This window comes from Leishmania panamensis (genome assembly GCF_000755165.1).
Source record: "Leishmania panamensis strain MHOM/PA/94/PSC-1 chromosome 21 sequence".
Classification (NCBI taxonomy): Eukaryota; Euglenozoa; class Kinetoplastea; order Trypanosomatida; family Trypanosomatidae; genus Leishmania; species Leishmania panamensis.
In genome coordinates this window covers 1-17,864 of record NC_025867.1, presented here as the reverse complement: position 1 = coordinate 17,864, position 17,864 = coordinate 1, and the positions used below count along the sequence as shown (strand labels likewise).

Below are 17,864 nucleotides of genomic sequence, written 5' to 3'. Positions count from 1 at the left end.
ACACACACACACACACACACACACACACACACACACACACACACACACACACACACACACAAAGCGAATGGGAGAAAGAGAGCGCACGGCCGATGAAAATAACGCGAATCCAAGCGATGCAGAGCAATGAAGGGGAGGGTGTAAAAGAGGTGACGCACTGCCAAAGAAATGATGCCCACAGTGGAGCTGTAGAGCCATGCTCGAGCTCACCCACAGTCTGGAAAACACCCGCATGACACAATGATGATCCACATGGCAGGCTGTGAGTGCCATCAAGATCAAAGAGAAAATGGGGACATTTTTGCTCAGAGAGAGCGGCAGAGTGAAAGAAGAGATGCGCAGTGCCAACTTACACACGTGTGCTGATGTAGCGGTGGGCGGTTATCGCAACAGGACAGGGACGAGAAAAAACATCCACCCTGAGAGAACCATTTTTGATAAAGAGAGCTGGCAAGCGGAGGTTAGGGAGGCGGAGTCTTGTGTGCGCGGAGGGGCCGAAAATGCCCTCCGCACCTGCCGTGTTTAGACTCGAAGGACTCGCAGTGTTTGCGACCGAAAGCTGCGTGCCTTACCTCCACGGCGACAGCGCAAAATTCTACAGCCGCACGAGGAGGAAAAGGGGAGTGCAGCAGCCCTAGTCGTTCTTCACAGTGTTAAGGTGCGCTGGTGTGCTGGTGCCGCGCGTGCTACTTGCAAGGCGCGCTTCAACAGCCTTGCAAGTGGGCCCGACACTAAGCGAAGCAGAACTGCCAGGAGGAGGAGGAGGGCGCCGATGCGGATGGCATCCCGCCTCCAGTTTGCCATTCCGGAGGACGATGGGGTGACTGCGCCTCCTCGACTCATCCCGAGAGAGGTGCCCCGCTGCGTCTCTTGCTGCTTGTACGGGGCCAGTACAGCGGACGTCGTTGAGACAGGGGCGGCAGACGCAAAGGGTGCAGCCGCTACGCTCTCTACCTCGCGGTGCCGCGCTGCGTCTTGCCAGCACGTGACTTCGTACTTCTTGAGTTCTTCTCGAGTGACAGGGGTCAGTATAGAATCCAGCGCCTGTGTGTTGTACGCTGCGAAGACGTGCTTGTTGTGCCCGGACAGAGCAGCGCACTCAATCTGGAGAAGCACGGCCGCACGAAAATGGAAGTGAAAGGGTTTGTGTGTCGAAAGTAGCTCCCGAAAGCGCCGTCGGAAGGGATCTGCCTGTTCTTCTGCTAGGGTCACCCAGTCAATAATGAAGGCTACCAGGTACTCATCTGCAGCGGAGGGGTCTAGTCTCCGCAGACAATGTCCACCGCTGAGAGCGATTTCTACAGGCAACACACCATCAAATGCTTCACGGATGTGCGAGAGGAAGGTGCTCACCCTTTCATGGGGTGCCGCGCCTGTGCCGTAGAGCTTTGTCAGCAAAGTCATGCCTTTGGACTGCGTGACCGTCCTGGTCGGATTGAATAGTCGAAGGCAGCGGGAGGTGGCGCCAATACATTTCGTTGCGGACTCCATCACCCCTGTCCACGGTGAGAAGCCTTCGTTGGTCGGACCTGCAATCTCGTCGTGCTTTCTCGCCGCTGCGGAGAAGGCAAGAAAGGTGCTCAGATCGTCCTCCAGTGACTGGTGCGCCGCGTACACGAGGCGGAGTCGGCCCTCGTGTGGCTCGCTACTGCAGCCACCGGTGTTCTGAGTCGCTGTACTTGCAGCCATCCGCCACTGCTGGCACGCGAGAGAGAGAGAGAGACGGACTTAAAGTAGCGTAGAACTGCTCCATGATGAGCATTGTTGAAGGCCGAAGCAAAAATGCAACAAAACACAGAGGGGGAGGGGGAGAGGTTAGCGACAAGAAGGAAAATGAGGAGAGAGCATTGTAAGTGATTGCGTTGAAAAAGCACAGGTGTGCGCATATGCCCGCATGCAGGATGGGCTTAAAGCCCTGCGGAAAGGCACCATAGTGCTATGGAGACAGGTCCCTTTCCTTCCTTTCAGGGTGGATTGCTGGCGTTCGTCTGGCCATGTGTCGACGCTGCGTGAAGGGGATAAATGGAGATGGCATAACTGGCACCAACACACGACCATCCGCAGCTGCAAAGCTCGTTGGGTGTATTCTGGATACATTGAAAGGTCGTGTGCGAGCTCGGTATTGTTAACACTTGTGACAGCGACGGGGCTCAAAGGGGGGATAGCAAACTTTGCAACTTTGAGGGAGTTGAGAGAGAAGCTTGACTCGCTATCGACAAGCGCAAGAGGTACGACGAAGGAGACGCAAAGAAAAAAAAACAAAGCACAAACAAAGACACATAGGCACTTTAGCAAGAATTATAGCCTCTACGGAGCAACACGGAAGGCGAGCTCAACAATAGCCAAAAGGCGTGCGGAGCTGCGACAGTAAAGCAGAGATCCGCATGTGTAGCGAAAAGCAAACGCCGCAGAGACTCTGATATGTGAGAGGAGGGGAGAGGAAAGGAGTCATCCATGCGTGTCCCAGCGACCCTTTACCCTCGCCTTCCTCCACTTTCTGATTATGAAAGTCGGCGCCACCACACACACAAAAAAAAACGGAACAAGACGAATTTAAAGAAGGCCCGCTCGAGGCTGTTTGCTCCACTGCACGTCTCACTACTGCACAGTGAGCACACCAACGTAGCGCAGTCGAAGTGAAGGAATGACGAATTCACCCCTGACGGCGGGACGAAGTGCGATGACGCAGCCGTCATCTAATGTGATTATTATGTCCCCGTTGTCCTCCGCCACAAACGCGGTGATATGGCCCTCAGGGAGGCAAAAACGATGCTCCACCGAGAGCTGAACCTCTCTATTCATCTTCCCATCTTCTAAGTTCCACACCCCAATCGTCCCGTCATCACTGGAGGTGAAAAAGGAGCCTTTCCCGTAGATGTTGGCGGCCACCATTCGCACGCAGGAGACGGTGGCGTCGTGGCCTTTGTACAGAGCCACGCGCTTTCCGGTTCGCACATCCCACTCTGCCACGTATGATCCACAGCTGTTCACGCCGTTGTGACCAGTGAGCAGCATGTACGGGTTTTCAGGTATCGTTTCACAGCACACCGGATAGTAGTCCATTCCCTCGATTGTTTTGGAGAGGCACAAGTCGCTGTGCGATCCCTGTGTGCGCACATCCCACAGGCGAATCACCAAGTCTTCACCTCCCTGCGCGACGCAATTCATGGACGACATGAAGCGGACAAAGTGCACAAGGTTGAGCTTAACATCCCCACAAAACAGTTCCTCAGCTCTGTTGACGTCCCACAAGCGCACAGTATTATCTCTGCTTCCCGACACGAGGAGGTTGCCGCCAGGGTTCATGTCAATGCTGGTTACATTCATCGTGTGTCCGCGCAGTTCCGCGAGGGAGCCGTTCGAGGTGAAATCCCACACTTTCACAGTCCTGTCACGGCTGGCCGTGGCAAACAGCCCCGACGAGGTCGGTGTCGTAATGCAGTTGATGTCGCCTCCGTGAGCATGCACCCAGCGCCGCATCACGTGGCCCGTCTCGTAGTTAAGCAACGCCACACTCCTGTCCTCACCGGCCAGCAGAATATGCCGCGGCTGCTGCACTTGGGCACACGACGCCACTGCAAGCGCTGCCTTCCCGCGGGCAAACACAGAAGTGAACTGACGGAAATCTTCATGGCGCAACTCCGAGGTGACAACAGAGACGACAGGTTTCATCATATGCTGGAGCGCCTCAATGTTCTTTACCACAGAAGTTGTTTCATGCTCAGCTAACACCTCTTCTTTTGTTAGAGAAGACTGCGCATCCTTCGACTTGATTTGCTGTTTCGTCTTGTATTGCTTCAAGTCCTCATCGCGATACTGGCTATTGTTGCGGTTGTCCACCACTTCGCCAGTCTTGGCACACGTATTTCCCATCTTTTGATGTTCTGAATAAGAAATGAAGTTAATCACGCACAAACAACGAGGGGCTTCTTTTGGTGTGCAGGTGACCGAAGACAGGCGTCTGCTCTTGTAAAACGGATGCCGTTTGCGCGAGTGACGGTCTTGAAGCAGCCAACACTCACCGGCCCCCGTTCTCCAGAGTCCCTGAGTCTGACTGCGAAAGTAGGAGCCGTTGTCGTTACTTTTGCTGCACCAACAAGATTAGTTTTCGGGGAGGAGGCAGACTCGTGTGTTGTATATGCAGGTGTACGTAGTAGTGTGCGACGTGCAAAGGATTCTCAGACCCACCATAGCGAGGAGAGAGGGGAGAGGGCAGATAAGTGTGCGGAAGTCGTTTGATGTAATATGTGGCAGCTGCAGTTGCACCGCCTACTTCCTTCGAGCATGAGTGAAGGGGGGGCAGAGGAAGGGAGAAAACTGAAGGTCAGAAGGGTGCTGAACTACAGCGTAGCATCTCGCTGCCTCTTCCCACTCCTCGTTTTAACGAGGTAGACATGGAAACTACACCTTTCTATGATCCACTTTTCCACTTTTGCACATTTGTGTACCTCTCTATCGTCTGTGGAAGTAACAGCGTTGCTTACATCGGAAAGGCAGTCACCAGCATAGGCACACACATATCCCTTAGAATTGTGTGCGCTTCGGCGTCTCCTCCGACTCGCGACACTACCTTGTTGCGTCCACATGTGAGAATGTCACCACCTCCCACTGCCAGCAACCCAACAGGTGCCGCTCCACGCGGGGTGCTCCAGCAATCCAAATCGCGAGAGACGCTCGTACCAACGATACTCCCTCGACTGGCGACGTAACTGCCGCTGCCATCAGCGCTGCGAGCAACAGCGCAGAGAAGCCGACCATGGTTCCGGGATTGGGAGAAGGGTATGTAGGAAACAGAGGATGCAGTGGATATAACAAAAACGTGATTATCCTCGCGCCGCGTGCACACACACAGCAGGGCAGAGTAGTCGCAGGGAAGCACCTCAGCGCCGCAGCCAGCCACGAAGAAAAAACGGTAGAAGACATCAGCACCGTATTGCAGTGCACCAGCTTCGAATTGCATCAACGCCGCTGCTGACTCTCCCTTGCTGGCTGAGGTATCGCGCTTATACCCGCTGACGTAATCATACGCCGAGGCGGACCGAGGGGGAGAGGTGCTGACCTCTGTGTTTATCAGCCCCAGTGAAGACGCCAAGTTTCCCTGTGGGAAGTCTGGAAGCTCGCAGTGACGCAACGCAGCGGTGGTGTCGAAGTCACGAATACGCCCAAGGCAATGACGCACCTCCACAAACGAGACAGCGCCATCAAACGAGAGATGCAGCTTTCTGTTTTCAGCCACGGCGGCGCCGCGCGCGCCGCCACCCATGGAGTAGGCGTGCAGCATGCAGATTTGTGTGGCACACACTAACGCTACGCGTGCTTTTCCCAGTGCAACCAGTCCATATCCAGCGCACTGCACAGTCACACACACTACTCGTAGGTCGTCACTCACGAGAATGCGGTTGGTGTCCAAGACGCAAATGTGTCGGAGGTGCGCCTTCTCACCAAAGTCGCTCATCAAGTAATCCGTCGCCGTCGTGAAAGTCACACCCTTGTCACCTGAGACTGCGAGGAAACCGCTGTGACCGCATAGGGCGACAATGTCCCCGTAGCCATCTGCACAACACACAACAGACGAGGCACCATTGCCACTGACGACATCATCGGTGGCCACCGTGGATTTGAGCAGGCTCGTCACATCGTCGAGGAGATCCTGCGCGCCGGCTGTGTCAGCTTTACGAGGTTCGCTGGACCTGGAGAAACACAGGCGCCAGGTGAGTCCACAGTCAGCGCTTCGGAGCAGCTTGTCGTTGCTCGACAGCGCAAACAGAAATCGAGGCACCGGCCCCGGGCACGCACAGAGCGCAACGTCACAGATGGCCTTCAGAGATAGTGACTGTGGGTTGCTGGTGCCATGGTTGTCTTCGCTGCTGGCGATCAGGCAGTGCAGGAGAAGGAGCACTCGTTCGTATGCTTGTGGCGAGAGACGTCGCACCAGGCCAGCAAGCTCTGTTGTCACACTCATCAGCTTCCCTCTGTTGCCGATCTCGCACGTTATTGCCAGCGAGGTCTATGCCGTGCGCCAACATCCATCCCCTCTCCTATACACAATACCAAGGATGTGTTGGGAAGACAGGAATGAGGGGAGTCCGAGAGAGAAGAAGGCAAAAGAGGAGTACGGGTGGAGGGAAGGGGATGGGGTAGAGAAGCCTACGTGTACAGGAGAAGATCTGCATACGAAGGATGTGTTTTGCAGGCATACAACGACGTGTCAGCGCTGCGCAGCCAATGGAGCGAGGGGAAGCTGGAGAGGGTCACTATTGCCGTGCGATGGAGAGGAGAGAGTGTGAAAGGCAGGCGATGAAGGTTGAAACGCAGTACGCGCTACACAACAGAGGTAAATGCAGAAATAGCATACAGTCAACAACCAAACCGAGAGCGAGCAGCAACAACTAAAAGAAAGGATAAAAAAACCCAAGAAGAGAAGCATTAAGAAGACAAGACAGATGGTGGAGCATACACTCAATTGGCCACCTCCATCTCAATCCTCCGTTGCACCTGCATTTGCTGTGCGGGCAAATAGTGACAGCGAACTTTGCTGTCGAAGCTTTCATGCTGAACTACCTAAGGCCAAAGAATGCGAGTAAGACAAGAATGAAAAGCAGCATTGCAATGACGCCCACCTTTCCCTTGTTCGACATACTGGCAAGAAGCTTATCGACCTTCGCATTTGCAGCGCGCAGGCGCACCTGGACGCTTGAGATGTCGCGATCAACGTTGTCGAGCATGATCTCCTGCGTGTCCAGCTCTTCGTGAATGTGAAAGCCTGTTTCACGTAATTCGCGCAGTCCGAGGGTGAGTCGATCCAGCACCTCATCCTGGACCTTTTCCTCTTCACGCTGAGCAAATGTCTGCGCGGATATAAACTCGTCCGGTGCGCCGCCGTAGATTTCTCCGGGGCCAGCTACAGACGCTTCTGCCACTCGCTGCCTCTGTGCGGCAGATGCCACAATTTTTTCATAGAAGATGCGAGCTTCCGCTACATCGCTTTCGAGACTACGTACAATAGTCTGTCGCTCCATAATTTCGTTAGCAGAAAACACTTTGCCCTGCACCCTTCCACCGCGCTCGTCGACAACACGGAGCATTTCTTTCAGGAACTGCAGCAGTTCCTCCGCACTCTCCTTGGTGTCGCGGAGCTCTGTCGCACTTGATGGAGAGATTACGCCCTTCTGCGTCACCTGCTGCTCAATGAGCTTTGCTCGCACAACAAGCTCACGCAGCTCTTTTACAGAGTCATTGAACGGGTCGTTGGTAATCATTTTTCCTTTGCGTATTGAGGCTCGGCTGGGCTGTGATAGCCGGCATTACCATGAAGTACGCCCTGACATAACAGCGGTACAAATCCCCCAACACGTAGAGGGATGGAGGAGTCGGAGAAAGAAGAATGTGTCGAACAAAGAATGCTAGTAATAATTTTCCATCATTCAATAGTGTGGGTGAGCACTCCTTGAGAGCACCCCCAGCATCTATGCCCCGTGCGTTAGAAGTTCCAGTGGAGTAGAAAGGGACCTCGCACGGATCCCCTCCTCACGTTTAGGTCGCACAAGGCTGGTGCTTCTTTGCTGGCATTAATAATCGCCCGCAAGGAGACGTAACCAGAGAGCGCGTACAGGAAATTTAACAGTTATCATGCTCGTGTTAGTGTTGCGGCAGGACACCAGCTTCTGTGAGAATGCTCATGATGGGAATGCGAGGCGCTGCAAAAGAGACAGCCGCGAGAAAAAGGGGCGGTACGTATGCCGCGCTTGTTTCAGTAGACGCATAGTTGCAGCGTGGCTCGTACGCTGTTTCACACAAGACGGCTATTGAGCACTGACACCCCTAAAACACAAGCGATGCTACTGCTTCTTGTCACGCTCTCGACAGAGAGATCCTAAATCGAATAAAACGAGTGGTGGGGTAATATGGAAGAAGCAATAACACAGGAGTGATGAGAAACCAAAACAGAAAGAAATTCTTCCTTTCAACGTGTCCCTTCTGCCGCTTCCATTATGCCGGTTGCCACCCGATGCGTCCCTCGCGGTGACACAGGCGCCCCACACCAGTGGGCAGCGAGGGCTGGGTGAGATACGTTCGGGTCACGCTGACACTCCGCCCATCGTATGAATGACACAAACATGTGCACTGCTGTGGATCACTCCGATGCAACGTCACCCACAATAGGGCTGTAGGCATCAGTAGCGGTAAATTGCTCTGACTTCCCCTGCGATCACCAGAAGTGGCTCGGCATTGGCAGGGGATGAGGTGTGCTTGGCGTCCCTACAAAATAGAGGGGGGGGGGAGCTGGACCATGATGCCATACACTGAGGTATTCTCTGGCATCAGGGAAAGGAATGGGGGAGTGAAGTAAAAGAAAAGAACGTTCATCAGGAAATTCACGTTCAGAAGTAGTGCTCCTTGAAAGTAGTACGAAACAAAGCCGCTCCTGTCTTCGGACAGAATTGTCATATATCTCCCCACCGATGGAGGCCAGGAGCTTTATTAGTTGTCGTTTTCGTACTCTGCATGCATTCCAAGGCTCAGCACTTGTATCGCACTCTCTGACGAGCTTTTCAGTCCGTTGAATTCGCTGGAGATCTCCTCCATGAAATTCGACGTGCACTTCATGAATGCGTTGAGAGCTTTTGTGCATGCGGTCGCACGGACTTGTGTGAGTTTGTCGTGGGTATCTTTAAATTTCTGATCAGCAGCCTCAAAGCACATCGCCAGCTCATCCCGCTTCGCAACCTCGGCGCAGTAGGATTTCGACGCCAGTGCGTCCTTTGACTTGCGCTGGTAAACTGACTCTTTTTTGTTGATATCTTCGCGGTACGCATCATACTTGTGCATGACCTTGTTGCGCTCAGCCTCCAGCTTGGCGCACTCATCATACATGGCCTTCAGCTCGTCAACAGCAGAGAGGACAGTCGAGTCCATTGCAGCGTTAAACCCTGAAAGAAGCGCGCCTTCGATGCGATCCATAGACGCTGCCAGAGCCAATGTACAATCCTTAGTGCAGTTTGGAATGTTTGGGTCGTTAGAGAGCGTGTCAAATACCTTGCAGACTTCGCCGAGCGATTCTACAACGCGCTTAACAGACGCTTTTGCTTTCGCCATGGCACTTTTGTAGCTGCGAAGAGCAGTACCCAGCTCTTTCATTCCACGTTTACGGCGGTCGTACTCCTCGTCCTGTGTAGCCGGCGCCGTTTTCAGCACCGTTTTGATTTTCAGCATTGCTTCTTCTTGGAGGTTCCGTTTTTGTGTCGAACTTGATGGACTTCTCTCGTTTTTTTTTTTGTATTCTAACTGCCCAACAGGCTGCAGAAGTATGACGAAACGGTGTGAGAGGTCTAATAAGAGTGGAGAACTGCGGTAGGCCCTGTCGTGTCGCAGTCAGCTACTTTGCTTTCAGAGGTACACAGCGAAATGATCGCCGATTCACACTTAAGAAGACGTAGAGAAGCCTTTTCCCCCGGTGTCATGCCACAAGCATAAAAGCTGCACTCCCTTTCCGAAGCCAATAGCGGAGCCTGCGAGGAGACTCCCTGCACGAAAGCTGTTGAGAAACAACTACAACTGTGAACTTGTAACGGTCCACAAGTTTTGGACAGTGCGATATTCGTGTAAGGAGTAACTCTTGTAGACTCGGTACCTTTGAACCCAATATACGTTTTGGATTCGTTCGCGCGGAGTTTCACTGTTTTTACTTACCACCACGGAGGCAAAACAGCATGCAAGAATGGAAGAGGAGAAAAACAATGAGTAGGCCACTCCTTCAGATAACCAGCCCAATCAAGGTTTCGTCAGAAGGGGAGAAAAACAGAGGCAAATAGGGAGAGTGAGCGAGGGTTGATGATGAGGGTTTTTTCGTCAATCGCGCCCATTCTGCCATAGAGCATTAGTCGATCTCCACTCCTCCTCCAGGCTGTCACAGGCCCATCGCGTGGTGAGCAGCAGCACCAGACACACGCGTTACAGCAATGCGCCGCCTCGGTCATCTCAGCACCGCATCTGCCACAAACTCCACTTATCCCCGTTTCGCAGGCTGCCTCACAGCTGCTCCCATCATGCCAGTCGCCACGTGGTGCGTCTCTCGGCGTGGCTCAGGCGCCCCACACCAGTGGGCAGCGAAGGCCGGGTGAGATACGTTCGGGTCACGCGGACATTCTGCCCGTCCTATGGATGGTACAGACGCGCTTGCCGTTGCAGGTCGGTCCGATACAATGCCACCCAGGCCCTGACCGCCGGCATCAGTAGCGATATATCGCTCTGACCTCCCCCCGTCGTGGGTACTTGACCCTGCCACTACCACCAGAAGTACCTGGGCATTGGCAGAGGATAGGGGGGCTGCTCGAATTCTCCACACAGAGTGAGAGGTGCTGGACCTTGATGCCACGCACTGGGGTGTTCTTCGGCATCAGGGAAGTAAGCGACTCGAAGGAGAAGAGTCTCAGATGATTTCATCTAAGAGAGAAAAGAGTAGCAGGCGCTACTGGAGTCCAACAAAGCCGCGTTTCCTTTCTAGATGGGTTTTTAGAACGTAGATCTGCACTACACGGATTGCTCGTGGTCTTACCACCTAGATGGCTCACTCAAAACAACGGAGTAGAGAAAGATAGAAAAGCTAAATGCTCATTCAGAAGAACACAAGCGCAAGTCGATCAATGAGACATTGTGCCAGATGAATCTCGAAACCAACCAACGGTTATGTTTCCCCATCGATACGCATCACGTTGCAAGAAAAAAAAAGACGATAACGCTAAAAGTGAATAAGATAAATAATAAGAGCCACGTGGGAAAGATGCTTCGTGTTTCCATGGAAAAGAAAAACACTAGACCTCAACCACATCTATCTTTCTCTTCGTCGCGTCCATTCCTTTCTCCACAGAAGTCAGCAGCTGTGAGAAGCTTTCCAAATAAACTGCCATGGCACCCTTGTAGCTGGAGGCCTTTATCGCAGACAGCTCCATATACTTCACCTTGAACTCTTTGTCGGCTTTCTCATACTCAGCCTTGAGGCTGTCGCGCCTGGCAACTTCTCCTTCGTAAACCTTCGATTCAGAAAGACTTTTGCCCCTCCTTCTGTATACAGTTTCTTTCTTGCTCACAGCATCGCGGTACGTGTCATACTCGCTCCTCACCTTGTTGCGCCTTGTCTCCAGAGCTTTGCAAGTTGTTACAAGCCTCCTAATCTCAGTTATGCTTTCATCGTCGTCAAGCACCTTCTTGTAGTCTACAAGAAGCTCGGTCTGCGCCGTTCTCGCCAGCTCGGTATAGTGTGCTGCAAGGCTCTTCATGGACTCAGGAATGCCATTTCCAGCTGTCATTGTATCAAAGACCTTCGACATACCCTCCATCGCCATCACAAGGTTGTGGCAAGCTGACTTCATGTGTTCAATTTCAGACAGGTACTTGGAAAGAGTATGGCTGATAGTCTTCACATTGACAGACATTTCGTCGTAATCATAGTCTATTGTCTTGGGTGCGACACCCAGGGCGGCTCTGGTGTCCAGCATAAACTTCTTCATTGGCGTTATGTACTACGGACCGGTAGGATAGAGTCTAAAACTTCTGTAGCACTTGAGAGGGAGATTTTAGAGAGGTGGTCTTGTAATATTGTTGTATTCCTCTTCTTCTTTTCGTGCGCGAAACATTATGAATACGAGAGCAACAAGGTGGGTGAGAGAGGTAGTGTAGGTCACATTAATACAAAGGGCTCAGAAATTATGGCAACCCCTGTTCACCAGGACAGGGAAAGAATAAGAGAGCGATTTACTGTGCAGCATTTACCGACGACACCGTAAAGCACTCAAAAAAAAAATAGGAGACACACAGTGTTCTCAAAATCTCCCTTTAAGGTATTACCGTGACACCTTCGAGTATTTCTGTCAACTTCCACGTGCTGAAGCAAAGACTGCTAAGCACAATGTGAGAGATCGATAAAGCAAATGAGTAATTCGAGACAACACGCACTAGAGTTTCTCTAGATTTGGTAACAGGACATTGGATATGTTAATCCATGCGTCTCGCTCCGCTTTGTCTACAGCACGTGCCTTCCATTCGACATATTCAGCGAGTGTGTCATCTATCCCAAATGCGCCAACAAGCTTGGCAATACTATCGACAAGTTCAGGTTTTACAGTGTGAACTGGTGTGTGACCGAACCAGGTTCTAGAAGAGCTGCCAAAGCAATCTGTTGTGCTAAAAAAAGCCGCCTCAATATGTGCAATGTCATCTAATGGTGAACGATGAAGCCTGCGTCCAATAGCAACCTCTGCCAAATGCGACTGGTTCATATGCGGACCCTGGTAAGTAAATTGGCTAGATGCGAGTTCCGGCCCCTCCAGCACCGTGGTACCCACCGGTGAAAAGATTGCACCATTGATAACCAAGAGCCCACCGCGTGTGGCACAAGAAAGACCCAAGACAAGCGGGAAGCCACGACAGATGTTGCTAAGCTGGCATTCAAATTCAATAGATCCAAGCACGTTCACTTTCCCGCGCCTGCGAACTGCTCTGCTCCTACTATCACGCTTGTAAAATGGCGAAGACAGCGTGCATTGTACCAGGAGTTTCGAGTGATTCATCGATACACCAAAGAGTGAAAACTGGCGCGTTCCGAGGACATGGCTAAGCTTCAAGTTGTGCGGTGGCATGCGCGAAGATGACGCAACAGAGTTTACCAAGAAAGGGCCAGTGCTACCACATAGTCGGCGTACAGTGCACCTAAAAAGGGACATCGTGTTCTTTCACAATTGGAAACACTAGTGAAAGACTCCACCACGACAAACAAAAATTAGCGAGAGAAAAAAAAACATAAGTGACATCGACAGATTCGTTGAAAACATGATTCTTTCCATGGAGCTGTTCATCCTGCCTTTATGGGTTGAAACAACAGCTACCCTGTACGACTGTTTCAACAGAAGAAAATCATCCTGAGGAAAGCACGCTCCTATTAGAGCGATGCCTTGTGATTCATTGTTTCTACTACTCCAACTACTGAATCAACAATAAGAGAGTGTTAGCTTTTTTCCCCACAAGCAAAGCGGCATGCTTTACAGAAAACACATCAAAAAAAAAAAAGACAAAAGAGTGAAGGGATATATTTCAGCATCACCTCCTCAGCAAGAAGTGCGCAACGCTTGTCATCCTAATAGCACTACGCAAATACCACTAAATCACGCGCCGTATCGAAGGTATACCCACTCTTTATTATCTAAAGGGCACACATTCCGCGTTTTTAGCCATCGAGAAATGCAGTGCATGTGAAAAGCGTGATTGCAAGCGCCCCACGCAACGGTGCAGTCCTTCGGTGCGCACGATGGATTTGACTGACACTCGATGCACAGATCCATAATGTGGTTTCTACAGATAGCGCAGGTGTCCACCTGAATATCCCAGGACCAAAGCGCAACAGCGTTCCATTTTTTTAGCTGAAAGCGACTTCCTTGGCCGCTGTCCGCTGCGTTCGATGTGCACATCTCGTCCATTGTCTGCATTTAATTATCCAACGCCTACTTCCTTATCTGTATGTGTCCCTTTTAACTGCTGTTTTTCTCTGTTACACAGAGAGACACAGGCCCCGAAAATGACAGTTGAGTCACAAAGGGTACAGCAGAAAAACCGAGAATTGGGAGCAGAGAGCTCACTTATGGACCAACAGGCATCCACAGCCACATCCACACATAAAAACATTCGAAGGGTGGTAATAGAGAGAAGTAGAGAAACTTACACTACAGAATTCACTATAGTCATTGTGTCCTTAACTTTATTTCGCCTTCTAGTAACAAGACGACAACATCAGTGGTGGAAATAAGTTGGCGCATGTAAAGCCAGAAAGGTGCCTCACAAGCGCCCCCAAAGCGTCCCTTCCTAACGAAAAGAAGACAGGCAAAATCTCAATTTTTTTTCGCTGAGATTGGTCTCCCCAGTAAGAGTTTCTGCTGCAAACAAAAAAAAATCTGGACGCGAATTTGCATACATCTACGCCTTGACTAATTATTCGTTAGACGCTCATTATTATTAGCCACCACATCATTTTTTAACATCATTCCACAGCTTAGCTGCTCGACGCAAACTTGAATGTTCCATTGATGAAAATCTTATCCATTCTCTTCCCATTTTTTCGGTTCACAATGCGATTGCAGTGGTACATTAGCCTTGATGGCGCATCGTCCACCGTGACAAAGCCACAAGAAGCAAACAACTTCGTTACAAACTCTCTGTGAAAGAAAACCTGCGTTGTACAGTCGCCTTTCACAAAGGCGATCTCTTCAAGTCTGTTGTCCACTTTTGACAAAAACCGGAAGAAGTTGTGATCAGGTAGCGCATAATCTCTGAAAAGTAGAATACCATCCGGCTTCAAAACCCTCTTCAGTTGTTTAATAGCTGAGACCATCTTCTCAACTGTCGGCAGCGCGGAGAGCACAAAAATTAAAAAAATTGCATCGAACTTCTGGTCCCGAAGTGATTTATCTGCACCAGCGAGGGCATTTACTACAAGGTTAACACCATCATCAGTCCGTGGTCGCTTCATAGTTGGTACCATAGTGTCCACGTCTGCCACATAGGCAGCGGAGCCAATTGCCAATGTGAAAAGTTTAAGTTGATTTCGTTGAAGATAATCCTGTGCGATTCCATGGCTCTTGAAGTGCGAGAGCGCGGATGGTGAGATATCGAAGCCTACAAAATTAACATTTGGGCTTGTGCACTCACTCATTATAGGAAGCAGGGTGCTTCCAGTTCCGCACCCACACTCTAAAAGCCAAACAGGTTGGTCTTGCCGGCTCAGCACAGTGCGCAGTAGCGGAAATGCGTGTAAAATGTAGTTCTTGAGAGGAAAATGATACTTAGATGCGGAGAAATGAGTCTCCCAAGGCTTTACAGGTACCTCCTCCAGCGAGCTCGACGATCCGACACGGCTTAACTCTGCAAGACATTTGCTCATATACTTCTCTACAAGACTTCGCTCAGCGTTGGTCAGCTCTGCTACCTTTTCGTCCCACTCAAAATCGTTCGCATGCAGTTTAACATCTTTGGAGTGTCTAAGCGTACCACCATTACGAGTTTTAGTCACAAGTGTGCACGTTTTGTCTTCCATATGGATCCCAATGGCAAAAAGCGTTGGTAAAAACGGTTCCTTACAGTGAAGAGAAAAAACTCATAGCTCCTTTCCCTCGTGGAATCAGTGAAGAGCACGGGAAAGGTGCAGTGAGTGAGGAAATGAGGCATCCACACGAAGGTCATTCGGTAATGAAGAGAGGAACATCATGTCGATCCTTCAACGTCAGGCACCACGCTGCAGCTTCACAGTTGTTTTTTGTCAGGAAAACCACAATGTGAGGTGAGTCCTTTATCATTCACAGTCAGTAATACTTCCTGCAAACGCTCATAGAATGGTAAAAATAGTTTTCACTTTTCTCCAGAGTTTTTTTTTACGCCACCATATCCTAAAAATGCAGCACCTTCCTCGTCTATAGCTCGGCAGTTCACAAAAAGCAAACCTCTGGCTAGCAGCAAAAAAAAAAACACCCAATGGAAAGGGAGGGGGATACGTTCCTGAGGTGTGTGCCCGACAATTCTCCTTGCTGACGCTCCCTCGCCTCTCGGTTATTCCACTTTAAGCTCGTTGGCGTGCCGCTTCTTAAAAGCAGGGTGGCGGGCCACGTGCGTGTGGGGAGGGGGGGGGATTCCCGCCACCGCAAACGCAGCCCACACGCAAAGACGATGACAACGCAAGTGCTGCTTGCATGATCGTGAGGCTTTCGTGCTGCAAAAAGGCCCTTTGCCCCGGCCATCGGTGAATGGAAAAAAACCATTTTTATTCACTACACCTTCAGTGCCATTGCTAAATCTTTATTTCCATCGTCATCATGCTTGCTATGGAAAAGAAGCACCCAGCTGTCACGCCTGCCTTCCCATGCTCCGAATATATTAGTCTTTCCCAAACTAATGCCGTAACATGCCCTGTTTTCTCATCCCCATTGTTCTCCAAAACAAACGCCACTCGCAGAAGGACGGCCTTGCCCCCAAAGCCCCCCGACTCCCTTCGCCCCCCTTTCTCATCAGCCGTTGGAAAGGCCATGCCCCGCTGACGCCAAGTGAAGCCAGAAGCGCCAGAAGAAGGTGCTGCGCGACAACATCCGTGGCATCACGCGCGGCTGCGTCCGCCGCATGGCGCGCCGCGGTGGCGTGAAGCGCATCTCGGGCGACCTCTACGAGGAGGTGCGCCGCGTGCTGAAGGCCCACGTGGAGGACATTGTGCGCTGCAGCACAGCCTACACCGAGTACGCGCGCAAGAGGACAGTCACGGCGGCCGATGTCGTGAATGCGCTGCGCAAGCGCGGCCACATCCTGTACGGCTACGCGTAAATCAATCGTGCCTCGCCCTTTCGCACACTCATAGATATGCTTGCTTTCTTCGCGCAGTCGTTTATTTGTCTTTTGGTTTTCGACTTCCCCTCCCCCACTATGGCTCTTCTCTCTCGTGCTGACAATCTCCCCCTCACTGCTGGCTGGAGACAGGAGAAAAAGAGGACACTACACGAATCCCACCACACACCTAGAGAGAAGCGGTCGGCTGCCGTATTGGAGGCGCCCTTTTGGCGTCCATGTTTAGGGAGGTTCGGCGCAGCTGCGCCCTCCTCCCTCCTCCCAAAGCCCGCGGTCACCAAAAGTGACCACGCAGGCTGTTGTGCTGCCTCCTCGATCTTGTTTCTTTCCCCACCGCTTGCTCACTCATCCGCTATGCCACAGCTCCGCGCGCCTCCTTTTACTCTTTGCGCTTCTTTTCGTCGCCTCACTTTTACTCTTCACCCGTGACACGCGGGCACACAGACCAAGGCACCCCAATACGGAGGACACGCAGGATGCCGCGCTACCGGCTTGCGCACATCTGGTGCTCACCTTTTCGAGGCAGGTGGCGGCTGGCAGTGGTCCCACTTCGCTGACATTAGCGCCGATGAGAAGGATAGCGCAATCATTCGAATAGCGACACGTATGAGGCGAAAAAAACGCAAGGTCTGGCAGCAGGTCACCTGCGACTATCTCTCACGCTTCTCCGGTCTCATGCGCCTGTGGCGTTTCCTCCTCTATTTCTCAGCGTGTGCTCCTTCCTGCTGCGTCCTGACTCGCATCTGCATGTGTAAGCGCTGAGTGTGACGCATATGAGATCCAGCATTCTTTGCCTTACCCCTTTTCGTTTCGGGTGTCTGTGTCCGCTTAGGAAAGGCCCAATCGCACATTTGCTGTAGGTCTGCTTGATTGGCCTTTGTGCTTCTTTGCCCTTTGGCCTATGCCACCGGCGACTTTGTTTCGAGGTGGTGTAGAGCGTGTCGCGAAGCGGCTCTTTTTCACTGCTTCGTGCTGTCCTCCCACCGCACACCACGTACTCTTTCTTTGCGCTAAAGGTTAGACCGTCAGGCTGTCGGTTCGCTTTCCCCACCTACCGGAATGCAGCTGTTCAGGGGTTCCGCCATCTTTCCTTGCACCTCTACTATTTTTCCCCTCTTTGGTGTATGTGTTTTTGCATCTCTGCTGCTGCTCGCGTAGGGGGCATCGCCAGGGCTGCTGCGTCCCCCACTTGCGTGCGCGCAGACCCTCCTCCTCCTGCTAGACGATGGAAGGCTTTCCATCGTACGGCGACGAATATCAACGAAGCGAGCAAACAGAGCGCGTGCCGCCCTCACCCTCGTGAAGGCAAGGCTTGACTGTTTCCGTCGCAAAGACACGGGACTTAGGCGCGTTTTCTACGGCAACCGCCCACCCAGCCAATGAAGCGAGCTATCGTTCCGTTCTCACAGCGTCTCTCCGATGTGGTTCGCTGCAGTGGCGCCTTCCGCTGTCACGTCGGCTCGTTCGATTGGCGAGTCCTTCCACTGTCTCCC

The 17,864-nt window shown here is 51.8% G+C and overlaps 9 protein-coding genes and 1 pseudogene across 9 annotated transcripts, besides 2 other annotated features; 1 reads left to right on the top strand and 9 right to left on the bottom strand.

Annotated features, from left to right (window-relative positions):
• Positions 1–645: 645 nt before the first annotated feature.
• LPMP_210100 (hypothetical protein) lies at positions 646–1,689 on the bottom strand (the record flags this gene model as incomplete). The annotated part of the gene is made up of 1 exon (XM_010700496.1): positions 646–1,689. The coding sequence occupies one exon, from the start codon at positions 1,687–1,689 to the stop codon at positions 646–648; it is 1,044 nt and encodes a 347-aa protein (XP_010698798.1).
• A 909-nt stretch (positions 1,690–2,598) lies between these two features.
• LPMP_210090 (hypothetical protein) lies at positions 2,599–3,873 on the bottom strand (the record flags this gene model as incomplete). Its single annotated transcript, XM_010700495.1, has 1 exon — positions 2,599–3,873. One exon carries the CDS (start codon positions 3,871–3,873, stop codon positions 2,599–2,601), a length of 1,275 nt encoding a protein of 424 aa, XP_010698797.1.
• A 607-nt stretch (positions 3,874–4,480) lies between these two features.
• On the bottom strand, positions 4,481–5,962 carry LPMP_210080 (hypothetical protein; the record flags this gene model as incomplete). Its single annotated transcript, XM_010700494.1, has 1 exon — positions 4,481–5,962. One exon carries the CDS (start codon positions 5,960–5,962, stop codon positions 4,481–4,483), a length of 1,482 nt encoding a protein of 493 aa, XP_010698796.1.
• A 595-nt stretch (positions 5,963–6,557) lies between these two features.
• LPMP_210070 (Qb-SNARE protein, putative) lies at positions 6,558–7,259 on the bottom strand (the record flags this gene model as incomplete). Its single annotated transcript, XM_010700493.1, has 1 exon — positions 6,558–7,259. The coding sequence occupies one exon, from the start codon at positions 7,257–7,259 to the stop codon at positions 6,558–6,560; it is 702 nt and encodes a 233-aa protein (XP_010698795.1).
• A 720-nt stretch (positions 7,260–7,979) lies between these two features.
• Positions 7,980–8,327: a repeat region.
• A 154-nt stretch (positions 8,328–8,481) lies between these two features.
• Positions 8,482–9,213, bottom strand: LPMP_210060 (hypothetical protein; the record flags this gene model as incomplete). Its single annotated transcript, XM_010700492.1, has 1 exon — positions 8,482–9,213. One exon carries the CDS (start codon positions 9,211–9,213, stop codon positions 8,482–8,484), a length of 732 nt encoding a protein of 243 aa, XP_010698794.1.
• Positions 9,214–9,841: 628 nt separating this feature from the next.
• Positions 9,842–10,402: a repeat region.
• A 409-nt stretch (positions 10,403–10,811) lies between these two features.
• LPMP_210050 (hypothetical protein) lies at positions 10,812–11,507 on the bottom strand (the record flags this gene model as incomplete). Its single annotated transcript, XM_010700491.1, has 1 exon — positions 10,812–11,507. One exon carries the CDS (start codon positions 11,505–11,507, stop codon positions 10,812–10,814), a length of 696 nt encoding a protein of 231 aa, XP_010698793.1.
• A 444-nt stretch (positions 11,508–11,951) lies between these two features.
• On the bottom strand, positions 11,952–12,719 carry LPMP_210040 (mitochondrial glycoprotein, putative; the record flags this gene model as incomplete). Its single annotated transcript, XM_010700490.1, has 1 exon — positions 11,952–12,719. The coding sequence occupies one exon, from the start codon at positions 12,717–12,719 to the stop codon at positions 11,952–11,954; it is 768 nt and encodes a 255-aa protein (XP_010698792.1).
• A 438-nt stretch (positions 12,720–13,157) lies between these two features.
• Positions 13,158–13,469, bottom strand: LPMP_210030 (ring-box protein 1, putative; the record flags this gene model as incomplete). The annotated part of the gene is made up of 1 exon (XM_010700489.1): positions 13,158–13,469. The coding sequence occupies one exon, from the start codon at positions 13,467–13,469 to the stop codon at positions 13,158–13,160; it is 312 nt and encodes a 103-aa protein (XP_010698791.1).
• A 569-nt stretch (positions 13,470–14,038) lies between these two features.
• On the bottom strand, positions 14,039–15,079 carry LPMP_210020 (methyltransferase, putative; the record flags this gene model as incomplete). Its single annotated transcript, XM_010700488.1, has 1 exon — positions 14,039–15,079. The coding sequence occupies one exon, from the start codon at positions 15,077–15,079 to the stop codon at positions 14,039–14,041; it is 1,041 nt and encodes a 346-aa protein (XP_010698790.1).
• A 1,073-nt stretch (positions 15,080–16,152) lies between these two features.
• LPMP_210010 lies at positions 16,153–16,350 on the top strand (annotated as a pseudogene).
• Positions 16,351–17,864: the final 1,514 nt, after the last annotated feature.